Source organism: Kryptolebias marmoratus, linkage group LG8, assembly GCF_001649575.2.
Source record: "Kryptolebias marmoratus isolate JLee-2015 linkage group LG8, ASM164957v2, whole genome shotgun sequence".
NCBI lineage: Eukaryota > Metazoa > Chordata > Actinopteri > Cyprinodontiformes > Rivulidae > Kryptolebias > Kryptolebias marmoratus.
Genome location: NC_051437.1, coordinates 11,466,122 through 11,478,996, shown reverse-complemented (window position 1 = coordinate 11,478,996; position 12,875 = coordinate 11,466,122). Strand labels below are relative to the sequence as shown.

Below are 12,875 nucleotides of genomic sequence, written 5' to 3'. Positions count from 1 at the left end.
TCGTCTCCCACACATTTCACGGCCTGGACGTTTTTTGGGTGGGAACGCTGGCCAGGCGTTCCCACCCGTCGGCGTGTGATCGTGCACAGCTGCGTGCGGGCCTCGCCGGCTGATGCTTAATTGAACGTTTGCAGGTAGTCACATTCACCTCCACGCTGCCAAATTATTAGCTCTATTACACCTGCTGTTGTCGCAATTCTTTTTCTTTTACGCTGGGGATTGTTCCTGCAGAAAAATAAATCCTGCAGGCTGAGACGCTTGGATTTGATGGGGGGGGTTTCCACTAACGGTGAACTTTTAGCAGAACGTAGAGGGAGCCCGTGGTGTCTCAGTCAGTGTCTTCAACCTCAACAGGAAGGGGAAGAGGCTACGGCTGGCCCTGACTGGCTGCTGACAGGTTGCCATAGTTACAGGAAGTGAAGACAGAAATGACACAGGCGTTTAGACTCGTCTCCCGCTCTCTACCTGCTCTTCCTCTCCTCCTCTAGCTTTCAGCCGCTCTCACTTGCCAGTCTGCATGTTTCCCTGTCTTCTCCATCGTTCGTCTCCTCTGTACCTGCTGCACGCAGAGATTTTACTCGCAGCATCTTAAGATATTAAATGTCTCTCAGTCTCTCGTTTCCTCTCTCTCCTCATCTTTCAGTCTTTACCCAACTTCACTGAATGTTCTCAGTAGCGTCCTTTTTGTTTTTCTTTGTGTGGGTATCCGCGCCCCTTGGGAGCTAATCAGACGGAATAATTCCTGTAGTCGAGCAGCCCCTGGCTCTTTCTCTCTGACCAAATCCCTCATTTATACAACAACCCGACCACTATTTGTTTTCCACGTCCTTCTGTCTCAGCCCTGGATCTTTCTTCCTTCCCCCTCTTCTTCTTCTTTTCCTCCTGGATGCCTTTTCCTCTCTCAGCCCCAGCCCCTCCATTAATTCAGGTGCCTCAGCTTCTGCCCCTGCACCATTACAGCTTCCAGAGCTTCTCCTGCACCCCCCCCCCAAACACACACACACACAGACACACACTCTCCACCATCCTTTCTCTCTCAGCCCCAGCCTACCAGACAATCCCTCACAGTCTGACACTGAATATAAAGCATGGGGACAGCAGCTACCTGCTCCACATGCACCCAGCCTTCCACTCCTCCTGACGGGAAACCGACCGTCTCCCTCCTCACCTGAAGTTTTAACACCCCTCCTCCCCCCACCTCCCCTTCCTACCCTCATTCTTTCTTTCCTTCTTTCTCTGGCCAAACAAATGTGAAGCTTGAGAAACGCTGCCCCCTGCTGGCGCAGGCAGAGCAGCAAATTTGCTCAAGTTTCATTTCAGGTATGGTGGCTCTCACCTTGTGTTTCCTCTTTTTGCTATTAGAGTTTGTTTGTTTTGTTGTCTTAACAGATTTCCTCTTTTTTCTCTCCCACAGGAAAAGCTTCGTCCAACGATGACGACGTTCAGAAGTCCGACGTGTCCTCGACCGGTCAGGGCGTCATCGACAAGGACCACCTGGGGCCACTTCTGCTGCAAGTGAGTACCCTCCCCCCGCTTGAAGACATTTCCCTGGTGTTTTCATTGCGTGACGGCCTCCCCGCCACCGCTGTTCTTCCAGGCTCTGGACGGCTTCCTGTTCGTGGTGAACCGGGAGGGCAGCATCGTGTTCGTGTCGGACAACGTGACGCAGTACCTGCAGTACAAGCAGGAGGAGCTCATCAACACCAGCGTGTACAACATCCTTCACGAGGACGACAGGGAGGAGTTCCACAAGAACCTGCCCAAGTCCAACAGTGAGCAAACACCCACACACACCCACACACACACACACACACACACACACACACACACACCTTCACATATCAGTGCTCGGCATCTTCCTCCAAAACCAAACTTGGAGAGGTTACACCGCCTCAGACTCGCTCACTTGCGTATTCACACTCCTCCACCCCGGTTCTCCCCGTAATGAGGAGCTCCTGGGAGGCCTGCTCATGTGCATTAAAGCACACACACACCTGTCAAAACACACACACACACACATGTGCGCAGGAGCACACACCCACTCTGCACTAAGCAGGCAGAGCGGAGCGCAGCTGTCAGTCACACTCAGTGGTCCAGACAGTGTAAAACAGGCCCGGGCTCTATTCTCATCCCATCTGCGAACTGCGTCCTGCTGAATAATGCACCTCCACACTTTCCTTCTGCTTAATGCAGTTTTATTTGTCAATCTGATTTGTGCTCAACTACTCGAGTAAACGTGCTTATTACTCAACACTGTGTTTGTGCGACATTGTTAGGGCGCAGCGCGAGTGTCCAAGCCTGTGAAATATTTACATCGAGAGGCAGGTGGATGTGTTTGTTTGTCCGTTTGTTAGCAAACGTCTCTCATGAAATAGTGGACAAACTTTAATGCAACTCTAAAAGTAACTATCGGATGTGCATCCACAGTCAACTAGCTTTTTGGACTCAAGTCGATTCAAAATGGACGCCGCGGCCAGCTGACGTGAAAAACACAAAACTGACCCTAACTCTCGTCAGTTTTACAGAAGTTGAACTGGAATGTGGCGTGGTAGTAGCCGAGAGTCATACTCGCATTGGAATTAACGCATTAGCTGTTGGAGGCAAGCCTGTTCGTCTGTTAGCAAAATATCTTGTGAACCACTGGACGGAGTTTAATGACTCTCTCAGAGCGCAAACACTGGCTGTACACCTACAACTGATTAACTTTTGGAGTCGGTCCAATTTAAGATGGCTGCCACAGATAATCAGCTTTAGCAAACACAACAATGGCTGTGATTCAGTCAGTTTTACAGATATTGAGTTAAAATCTGATGTGGTAGTAGCTGAGGGCCATTCACAACTCATACTCCGAGCGCTAATAGATGGCACAATATCGCACGCCGTCAGATTTAAGATTATTTTCAGGATTTCTCAATATTAGAGCTGTTTAGTCTAAAGCGAGTGAAAAGTGGTGGGTGATACGCTCTCCTTCAAGGAACGCTAAGTCTTTAATTATGGATATTTGTGCTCGACTGAATCCGCTGTTTGAAGAACGTAATCAGCAGATGACTCATTGACACGTCCTCTCAGTTGTTCCCCCCCCGCGTGCGCCGTCGTTCCTTCGCCCCTCTTTTCCTTTACGTAACATTCCTTTTTATCTGCTCCCCCCGGTGCGTCTCCCGCCTCACGTCCCCTCGCCCTCATTCATTCTTAATGCCGCTGCCTGCGAGGACGAATATTGTGGTCGTCTGTTCCTCAAGCCGCTTCCTCGTGCGCTCTCCCCCCACACGCACACACACACACACACACTCCCCTGCCCCTCGTTGGGTCTCGCTCCGCTGCTCTTCCCCTTCATTATCTTTTCGGGCCCGTGAATGAAATGTGCTCTCGCTGCACATTCCTGTGGGATGACCGCTGACCATACCGGTTACAGTTAAACCAACACACACACACACAGAAGGAACCCAAGAAAAGGGTGCTGCAGTTGTTCACTGTTGTGTTTCTCACCTATCCGCTGTTTGCGTTCGCTGTGTCTTTTGTTTTTTTGCCGCGACAGAGAGTAATCCAGCTTTTTGTTAAATCGCCTCTAAACGTCACCCACTCACCTCCCGTCCCGCTACAAACATTTCCCGCCGTCCTCCCTGCTCCTGCCAGATGGAAACCTCAAAGCCCCGATAAGGCTTCACACAGACCTTGGCGAACAGTTGGATGTCTCTCTGAAGTTTGCCTCCCCTTTCTCTTTCTCTGCGAAGGTGACCCCGTCTGAAGCTGTGTGCATGTGTGTGTGTGTATGTGTGTGTGTGTGTGTGCTGTGATGAGTAGTCGGGATCTAAATGAGAATAGATGGCTGAGAGTCCCGGCCTCTGCCCACTGCAGAGCAGACCGAGAGGGAGAAATATTGGAAATCGACACCTAGGCTACATTAATCCCATGGTCCATTTAGCCAGAGATCCAGACAGCGGGAGAGGCTTTAGCTTCTCAATTTTCCAGAGACAATACATGCTGCGGTGCTTTTCTTTTTCTTGGTTGGTTGTTTGTTTGTTTGTTTGTAGCTCTGTGTATGTAGGGATTGGGTGTGGGCCACTGGTGAGATTTAATTACAGGCGGTCCGCTTTTCATTCCTCTTTTCTCCCATGTGTGGCTAACGCTCTCTCTTTGTCTGTGCGCCTCTCGTTCCAGTAAATGGCGTGTCGTGGGGAAACGAGGCAGCCCGGCAGAAGAGTCACACCTTCACTTGCCGGATGCTGGTCAAGTTTGGCCACGCCCACGGCCCCATGGAGGAGGGGCCAGGAGGACCGCGATACGAGACCATGCAGTGTTTTGCGCTCACTCAGCCCAAGGCCATGATTGAAGAAGGAGAAGGTAAGCGGGAGCCGGTGACGTTCACACGAAGGCCCCAACACTGAAACGTGTGTTTAATATTTCACGTGTTGGATGAAAATTAAACAAATCATAAAGCTATACTTATAAACACTGGTAGCCTGCGTACAAAACAAACAAAATACTTCATACTTTGCCCTTTGCTTTATTAGAAATTATCTAAAAATGACATTTTTTCATGAATTAAAATGTATTCCTCCCTTTTGAATTTGATGCCTGCAGCAGGTTTCTGAAAGTTGGAACGTGCGTTTCACTCCGGCGCATCGATGCTAATAACATCGCAAAACAAAGTGTGTTAATAGTCTTAATAGTGCAACAAAATGTTTCACTTAGCGGCAGCCCCGCGCCACAGGTAGACCAGTTTAATCAGGTTTGACCTTTTATTGCAGAAAAATTGAAATTATCGAGATGTTCTCTGTAAATGACCTGGTTGGAAAAGCGGTGTTCGTTGCTTTAACTCACTCACCCTCGTACCGTGACATACGATACAATACTGGTTTTTAAAATTCTCTTTGATGGATGCTCTTTTCTACCCTGTTGTTTAGTTTTTGTTGCTCTTGTCAGAATGAGTCCCACACACACCGACTAGTATCAAAGTCAGCAGGAAAATTAATCTTTGGATATCATTTTATTGACTTACAAAAAAGTATTTGAACTTGGTAATTATTATAAAATTATTTGTAAGATTAACTGAGTTTTAGCCCTTTTTGTGTTTGCTGATTAGCTGTGGCATCCATCTTGAACTGGGCTGACTCCCAAAAGTTATTTAGGTTTAAATGTACATCCAAGTACTACTTTCTATGAGTTTCATTCAAATCCTTCCATTCATGAGAGACAAACAGTGCACACACACACACACACACACACAGGTAATTAGATGATCACCCCATCTTTTTTGGTGGCGGACGATAAAAAGTGTGTATAATCTTTGGAAAATGGCAACAGAGAAAAGTGAGCCATCACATGCAACAAGTGTTTGTTTGTTTTAAGATTTTAAGAGACAGGAATGTCTTTTTGTGTTGATGAAAGCCATCTGACACTCTGTGAGCTCACATTAAATTCATAAAAAACAAAAAGTGTTTTCCTCTTGGAAGCTTTTTTATGACTTTTTCCAGTGAAGTGAATAAAAACAATAGGCCTTAAGGTTTGAGGAATATGAAATATTTTTTGTTTTTGCAGACCTTCAGTCATGTATGATCTGTGTGGCCCGTCGAGTCACAGCTATGGAGAGAACGGAGAGCTTCAACACCCGCCACGAGCTCTCAGGTGAGGAGCCGAACACGCACGTCGATGACTCCGTGTCCCCGACTGGGTTTGACTCACGCCTCTTTGCGTCGTCCTGTTTCCTCCCTCCCTCCCTCCGTCCCGCCGTCTGTCCTCCCCCCGGCAGGTAAACTGATTCAGATCGACCAGACGTCCCTGCGAGCGTCGATGCGTCCGGGCTGGGAGGACTTGTTGAGGCGTTGCATCCAGATGTTCCTGCAGCACAGCGACGGGCAGCCCTTCTCGCACAAACGCCACTACCATGAGGGTGGGTCGCGCCTGAAAACCCACACAGCTGGAGTCAGCAATTACTGATGATTTGATCTGAGTTAAACCCACAGCGAATGGTTTGAAGGCGAATGGAAGAAGATAAATCAGCGCTGAATTAACTGTGTCGTCTGTTGTGTATCTTAATATGCTCTAATTATAGCCGAGAACAATTCATTTTAGTTATTTCTTTATCGTTTGTCATTACTTCCTGTCTGTTAGCACAGGGCTTATTGATCTCAGCGAGACCTGCTGTGTAAATACATGAAAGCACCTCATGCATTAGTACTTAAATATCGATCTTATAAATAAGAATGTCAGAGCGCTACAGCATTGGAAGTCACTTTAGGATTCGCCGTCTCCCTAAAATTCATTTCTTGAATCGATGCATGCACAATGAAGTCCGAAACGTACCACTTCCAGGTGTAAACCACACTCTTCTTTCAAAAATAGGCCATTTTTGCTGGAAAAAAAATCAAACCTTGCTTTCAATTTTAGCACAAAAAAGGCTCAGCTTAAAGACAGGCTGCTCTTTGTGGCTCTTTTTGTGGAACTGTTTTGTGAAAGTGCTTTAAAATACATGCACAATATGATCTTAAAAAAAATAAATAAATAACTCGACCGCTGTTAAATGTCTCTGGTTTGTGGCTCCGTCTGGCTGCGCCATAGACATGTTATATTGGTAGCCCGAGTGTCATTGTTGGGCGTTGGAGCCAGCAGGAGCTGTTTTACGGGAGCTGCCGTGCTGTGTTTTTGAAACCAGGGATTTAAAAGTTGCAGACAGGTTCAGGGTTCGTGTCCGAGGTCTATCCATGTACAGTCACTTCGTGCATCGTGCCCCGCTGATATCCCTCGGACGAGTGGCAGGAATTTTGACTGACACTTATTTTCCTGCTCTTCCCTGCTTCCTCTTCTTCTTTATCTTTTCTTCCATCTCTGTTTATTGTGCCTAAAGTTATGTGAACGGACTCAAGGCCTCCTTTTATCCGGTCTTTCTGATCTCGAGTGTTTCCACCTGGATAATCGTTTTCTACTTTGGTTCGAGCTGCGCCGTCTCGAGTGAACCGTTTTGGCTGCTGCCTTCCTCAAAGAGCAGCTGGTGTTAACAATCATGTGTGATGGGATTTGCGTGTAAAGGTTTTACCAACGACTCGCTCACATCTAGTTTACGCACTTTGTTTTTGTCTTGATAAGTGGCGGCATGCTTTTAAAGTTGTAGGGGGAAAAAAAGCAAAACAAAAACACTGTGCTCTTCCTGTGCAGCCTTTCTCCAGGGCCACGCCGAGACGCCCCTGTACCGCTTCTCCCTGTCCGACGGCACTCCTGTCACAGCCCAGACCAAGAGCAAACTGTACCGACACCCCATGAGCAACGAGCCGCAAGGTTTCATCTCAACTCACCTGCTGCAGAGGTCAGAACTGAACGCTGTACTGCCAATATTCAAACCCAGAAAAATATCTGTCGCTTCCTGTATTCATTTGTATTTTAGAAGGTACTTGTGGCAAATCCATCAAGGCAGATGAGCTACTGTTGTGTTTTCTCAAGCTTTGTGCTTTTTTTTCTTTTCTTTCCACTCAGGGAACCCAACGGTTACCGCTCAGCTCCCGGTGGCAGCATGATGTCCAACACTATGCGACAACAAGGGATGGGCGGGACCAACCAGATGAATGTGAACGCAGGTGGAGGAATGGGGATGGGCGGCATGGGCGGCATGAACAGGGGCTTTGGCATGAATGAGCAAGGACACATGGGTCACATGGGTCCAATGGGAGGTGGCTCCATGTACGGAGGGAACGGTGGAGGAGGAGGAGGTGGAGGCGGCGGCAGCGGTGGAGGCATGGGCGGTCGCATGATGCAGATGAATCAGATGGGCCAGATGAATCAGGTGGGACACATGAATCAGATGAGCCAGATGGGGCCCATGAATCATCAGGGCCAAGGCATGCAGCAGCATCCACAGCAGCCCCCGTTTCAGAGCAGCGGCGGGTTTGGCCTCAGTGGCATGAACAGCCCATCGGGAAGCCCCAGAATGGGCGGCCCCCAGCAGGGACTCCTGATGTCCCCCCGGAACCGAGGTAGCCCCAAAATGGGCGCCAACCAATTCTCCCCAGGAGGTAAGGCAGACTAATCCAGTAGTTCAAAATCACAACTTTGTTTTATGATTTTCTGGTGCTATCGTGAGTTTCTCTTTCATCCAGGAATCCACTCGCCTATGAGTGGCATCGGCAGCGGGGGAGGGGGCAGCACCTGTACCTTCTCCAGCAGCTCTCTTAATGCGCTACAAGCCATCAGCGAAGGAGTAGGGAGCTCGCTCCCCTCCACCCTCACATCCCCCTCACCAGCCCACAAACCGGACAGCTCTCCCAGCATCCACTCGTCCTCGTCCTCCAATCAGCAGGCCAAACCAGGCCAAGATGGCTCCAAAAGTCCAGCCGGAGGCTTAGGGCCTGGACCCGGTGACCATCACCTCCCAGTGCACCATCACCACCATCATCAGCACCCTCCGGCTGAGAGTTCTGGAGACGGACCCGACAGTCAGGCAGCTACCGCAACTAAAGAGGGCGGAGAGGGAAGCAACGAGGCTGGGGTGGCGAGCTCCGACCCCCCCCGGAGGGTCCCGGACAGTAAGGGACATAAGAAGTTGTTGCAGTTGCTGACTTCTCCCACTGAGGAGCTGGGAATGGGCGGAAGTGGTCCAACAGGCCCCCCTGTACCACCACCACCAAACGGCAGCAGTGCTCCTGCAGCATCAGACAACAAGGACGCCACGGGGGGCATGACCAGCCCCTCGTCCACGGGGGTGTCCTCCTCATCGTCAGCCAGTGGTGGTTCAGGACAGGCGGCAGGCCAAGGCAGCGCGTCCGCATCGGCTCACTACACCGGCTCGCTGCAGGAGAAGCACAAGATCCTCCACAAACTTCTTCAGAACGGAAATACTCCGGACGAAGTGGCTAAGATCACTGCTGAGGCGACGGGAAAGGTGTCGCAAGGGGGCCAGGAGGGCAGTGAGGGCGGACCGGGAGGCTCGGGGGCCGGGTCGGGCCCCGGGTTGATCGCAGACCTCAAACAGGAGCAGCATAGCCCCAAGAAGGAGAAGACCCACGCCCTCCTCCATTACCTCCTCAACAAGGATGATTCCAAAGAGCCGGTGGATGTCAAACCCAAACTCGAAGATTTGGAGGGGAGTGGACCTCCAGGAGCCGCGGGGGGCCCTGCACCCGAACATCCTGAGAGCAAGATCAAGTCGGAACCACCTGATGATGTAAGACTTGATCCTAAACTACAACTGTATTGTTTTCTTTACCTGACCTTTAGCTTCGGACTTTTATGTAACTAACAATCTGTTGTTTTAATGTTTAGTTGCACAACCTGGAGTCTATCCTGGGAGACCTCAGGGGTTCGAGCTCTGATTTCTACTCTGATCAAGCTGGAGTTGCGGGGCCCAACGACACAGGGAACAAACCACTCGGGTGCCTTGATGACGGCCTGCAGGGTAAGTGGTTCGAAGACGAAATGACTATAAGAAGTGAGAGCTGCACTCAGGACGGGTGTTGTAACGATATCATGAATGATATCAAAATAAAATGGCACACAAGCTGCCTCTGGTACCATCAAGTTATGCTTTTTTTCTCTCCTAAAGCGAGCGCAAGGATTAAACCGTTTTCCTTAAGTGTCTTTTTAAATTTCTTAGGACATCTATCTGATCCGCAGACAAAACAGTCAAAAAAGAAAGAAAGAAAGAAATATATAACACTGCATTCTGATATTTTTCAGTCTCACTGGAAAAATACTGATTAAATTTTTAAAACCCTTTAATAGGATGCAACATTTTCTGTTATAAGGTGTTCAAAAGTGCACCTAGGCTCCACTGAATATGATGACACAAAACCAAATTCTGTGTTTTGAATTGAGGAAGCTCCCCGACGGGAGGTGATCTGAAGTCCAGTTGTTGTTTTTTTAATTTATTTATTGGATATACTCGGTCCTGGATGACTGAGAAGGAAGCCACCACAAAGTTAAAATTGGAACCTTACATCTGTGTGTATATATATATATATATATATATATATATATATATATATGTAGTAATGACTTTTATATTTATTTGGTGTAAAACAGAAAATTAAAACATCCTAATTTTTTATTTTATTTTATTTTTTAATCTTTCTTTTGTTTAGCGAGTCCAGTGATGGGTCCAGGAGGTCGAGGGCCCTTCCAGAGGACCATGTCCATGGACGGGAAGCCTCCTGGTGGGCCCGGAGGAGCAGGTCGGCGCCCGGCGCTCGTCAAACAGGAGAACCTGATGGGCGGCTCAGACGGCTGCCCGGGAAACATGGGTGCGTTTAATTGGCTCAGTTCTCTACCTCCCCTCTCCTCACTGTTTTAGGGTCTGCTCACCCCAGTTTCAGTTCTTCACTCTTTCACTCATGAATGTAAATGATCACAGACATGATGCTGACATAAAACCTAACTTATTAGGTACACGTTCTGACACATGCACGTGTGTTTTGGTTTGTATTTTTTTCTGTAATACCAGGACCAGTGAATAGAGGCATGGTTCCCCAGAGGTCTCCCATGGGGGGTTCTGGAGACTGGGGCAAGCCCCGCTCTAGCGCCAGCCCCATGGGTTCGGCGGGACACCCGTCCATGATGCGCTCGGGCATGGAGTACAACAGTGGGAAGATGATGTCAGGACCCATGGTCAGCCGCTCCAACAGCGTACCAGGCAGCAGGTCCATGCTGCAGCAGCAGCTCATGGATATGGGTACGCCGCTCGGACAGCTGTCACGTGTTAATTGTGTTTGTGAATGGAACGCAGAAGCACCAGAGAGCCAAGTGAAAACAGGCTCTCTGGTTTGCATCTGTGTGTTTGGTGCTTTAAGGCTCTGCACTCAGACTTAGTGCATCCTTGAGCTGCCTCTCTACCTCTGTCGACTGTTTTGTTTTTGATTATAATGTAGTTCTGATACCTTTTCTTCTCTTTTTCTTATCTTCATGAAACACTCACCACCTGCCTGTTGTTATAGGTTATCAATAGACATTTATCACCACTGATACTGTGACGCAGCACGAGAAGTGCTGATATCCTGAATGACATCAACGATGGCGAAGATACTCGATAGATACTCATCATTAATTGACAGGAGTGTCTTCTGCTTGAAGAAGACATGATTAATCTGTGTTGTTGATCCTCTTAGAATCCCATATGCTGAAACATTTGAAGATGTCAAACAGCCTGTTTCAGTCAGAAACTTGTTTAATAAAATGACGTCACTACAGGTTTGGCTTACAAAAAAAAAAGTGTTGTTTTTTTTTACATTCTAAGATAACATTTAAATGCAATGATTGGAAAACTGAGAAGGTTACGGTTTGTTCTCATTTATGAAATAAACCTTTTTGTTGCTGATGGTTTAGGAGGTTCTGCCGATGTTGGGATGGGCATGAGCCCCTTCAGCCAGCAGGGTCAGCCCAGCCAGTCCCCCTCCTGGCTCGACAACATGATGAGCATCGAGGGCAACAGGTCAGCACAATGTTTATTATAGATGTCTTTCACTTGTTATTAGCCGACATGATCTAAATCCTTTTGGGCGTGTGTGTGTGTGTGTGTTGTAGGCGGCAGTTTGGCAACCCTTTGGATGATCTTCTGGTGGCCCCCACCAGCAGTGAGGGTCAGAGTGATGAGCGGGCCCTTCTGGACCAGCTGGATTCGCTGCTGAATAATGCAGATGGCATCGCTTTGGAGGAGATAGACCGAGCTCTCGGCATCCCAGACCTCGTCAGCCAGGTGAGAACGCCCGAAAAACCCAATCAGACACACCCACCTGTGTGTACATCTAGAGGTATCTAAAGAAAAAAGGGGGGGGGGGGTGTTACTTAGCCCCTTGTGATTCACAGGCGAGCGTTAGATTTATCTCTGTATTTGATATTTCAGACATGTGTTCAGTCTGTCCTCTCTCTGAAGTGAGATAGATGAGCCGAGAGGGGTCCGTCTGGGCTGCTTAGAAAAAGACAATTACAAAGCCAACCAGATGGAAACGAATCAATTAAACCAAGAAGTTTGACAAACTTCTTCTTTCTTTTTTTTTGTCCTCTTGTCCTGTCTGCTGCAGACCCAGGGAGCGGAGCAGCAGCTGGAGCACTTCCCAGGACAGGACCCGTCCATGCTGCTCGACCAAAAACCTCTGTACGGTCAGGGCTACCCCGGACCCCCCGCCATGCCCATGCAGTCTGGCTACGGGGGAAACCCCATGCAGGGTCAGGGCCAACAGGGGGGGTTTGGGCCCATGCTGTCACCAATAGGCCAAGGGGGTAACTTCCCTGGCATGGGTGGAATGGGGGGCATGAGTCATCCGCGGGCCAACATGATGAGACCCAGGATGATGAGCGCCAACAAGCCCATGAGGCTGCAGCTGCAGCAGAGGCTGCAGGGACAACAGGTATGAACACAGGATACAAGCATTGCTTTCCATAAAAATGAGCCATTCTGTCCCAAAAATGGAATAATTGGGCACTAAGTCCAGAACAAATTTCTCCTGAGGTGACAATAAAGCGCGTTGTGTTATATCATACATCATACTGCATTTTCCTGCGTGGGAAATTCTACTGAAATAAAAGCAAATATTGGAGACTCTAGTGGCAAAATGTAGTGAAATGTTAAAAGGATTTGATCCTTTGTTGATTATTTGTATGTAAGTATAGCTGTAGGAACATGTTTCAGTAGGAGGGTGCTGTGAGTGTGTGTGCACTGGTTAAAAAAATATTTTTGTCATTTAAATATATGCAGCACTAACAAAAGCTGCTTTAATTTTTCTTTTTTTATTATTATTATTAATCTACAATTGGACATACAGGTGCTGGTCATAAAATTAGAATATCATGAAAAAGTAGATTGATTTCAGTAATTCCATTTAAAAAGTGAAACTTGTATATTATATTCATACATTACATACAAACTCATATATTTCAAATGTTTATTTCGTTTAATT

General features: G+C 48.1%; 1 protein-coding gene across 4 annotated transcripts in view; it reads left to right on the top strand.

Annotated features, from left to right (window-relative positions):
* The window catches only part of LOC108232068 (nuclear receptor coactivator 3), a 62,856-nt gene that overhangs the window by 44,118 nt on the left and 5,863 nt on the right, over positions 1-12,875 (top strand). For all 4 annotated transcript variants that reach the window (XM_017409621.3, XM_017409622.3, XM_025004467.2 and 1 more), the window contains 14 exons: positions 1,415-1,515; positions 1,598-1,772; positions 4,159-4,341; positions 5,539-5,625; positions 5,750-5,890; positions 7,153-7,300; positions 7,468-8,003; positions 8,088-9,151; positions 9,250-9,382; positions 10,068-10,226; positions 10,427-10,654; positions 11,305-11,410; positions 11,503-11,674; positions 12,000-12,326. In XM_017409621.3, coding sequence (XP_017265110.1) covers positions 1,415-1,515; positions 1,598-1,772; positions 4,159-4,341; positions 5,539-5,625; positions 5,750-5,890; positions 7,153-7,300; positions 7,468-8,003; positions 8,088-9,151; positions 9,250-9,382; positions 10,068-10,226; positions 10,427-10,654; positions 11,305-11,410; positions 11,503-11,674; positions 12,000-12,326 — 3,560 coding nt within the window. The remainder of the gene's footprint in view (positions 1-1,414; positions 1,516-1,597; positions 1,773-4,158; positions 4,342-5,538; positions 5,626-5,749; positions 5,891-7,152; positions 7,301-7,467; positions 8,004-8,087; positions 9,152-9,249; positions 9,383-10,067; positions 10,227-10,426; positions 10,655-11,304; positions 11,411-11,502; positions 11,675-11,999; positions 12,327-12,875) is intronic.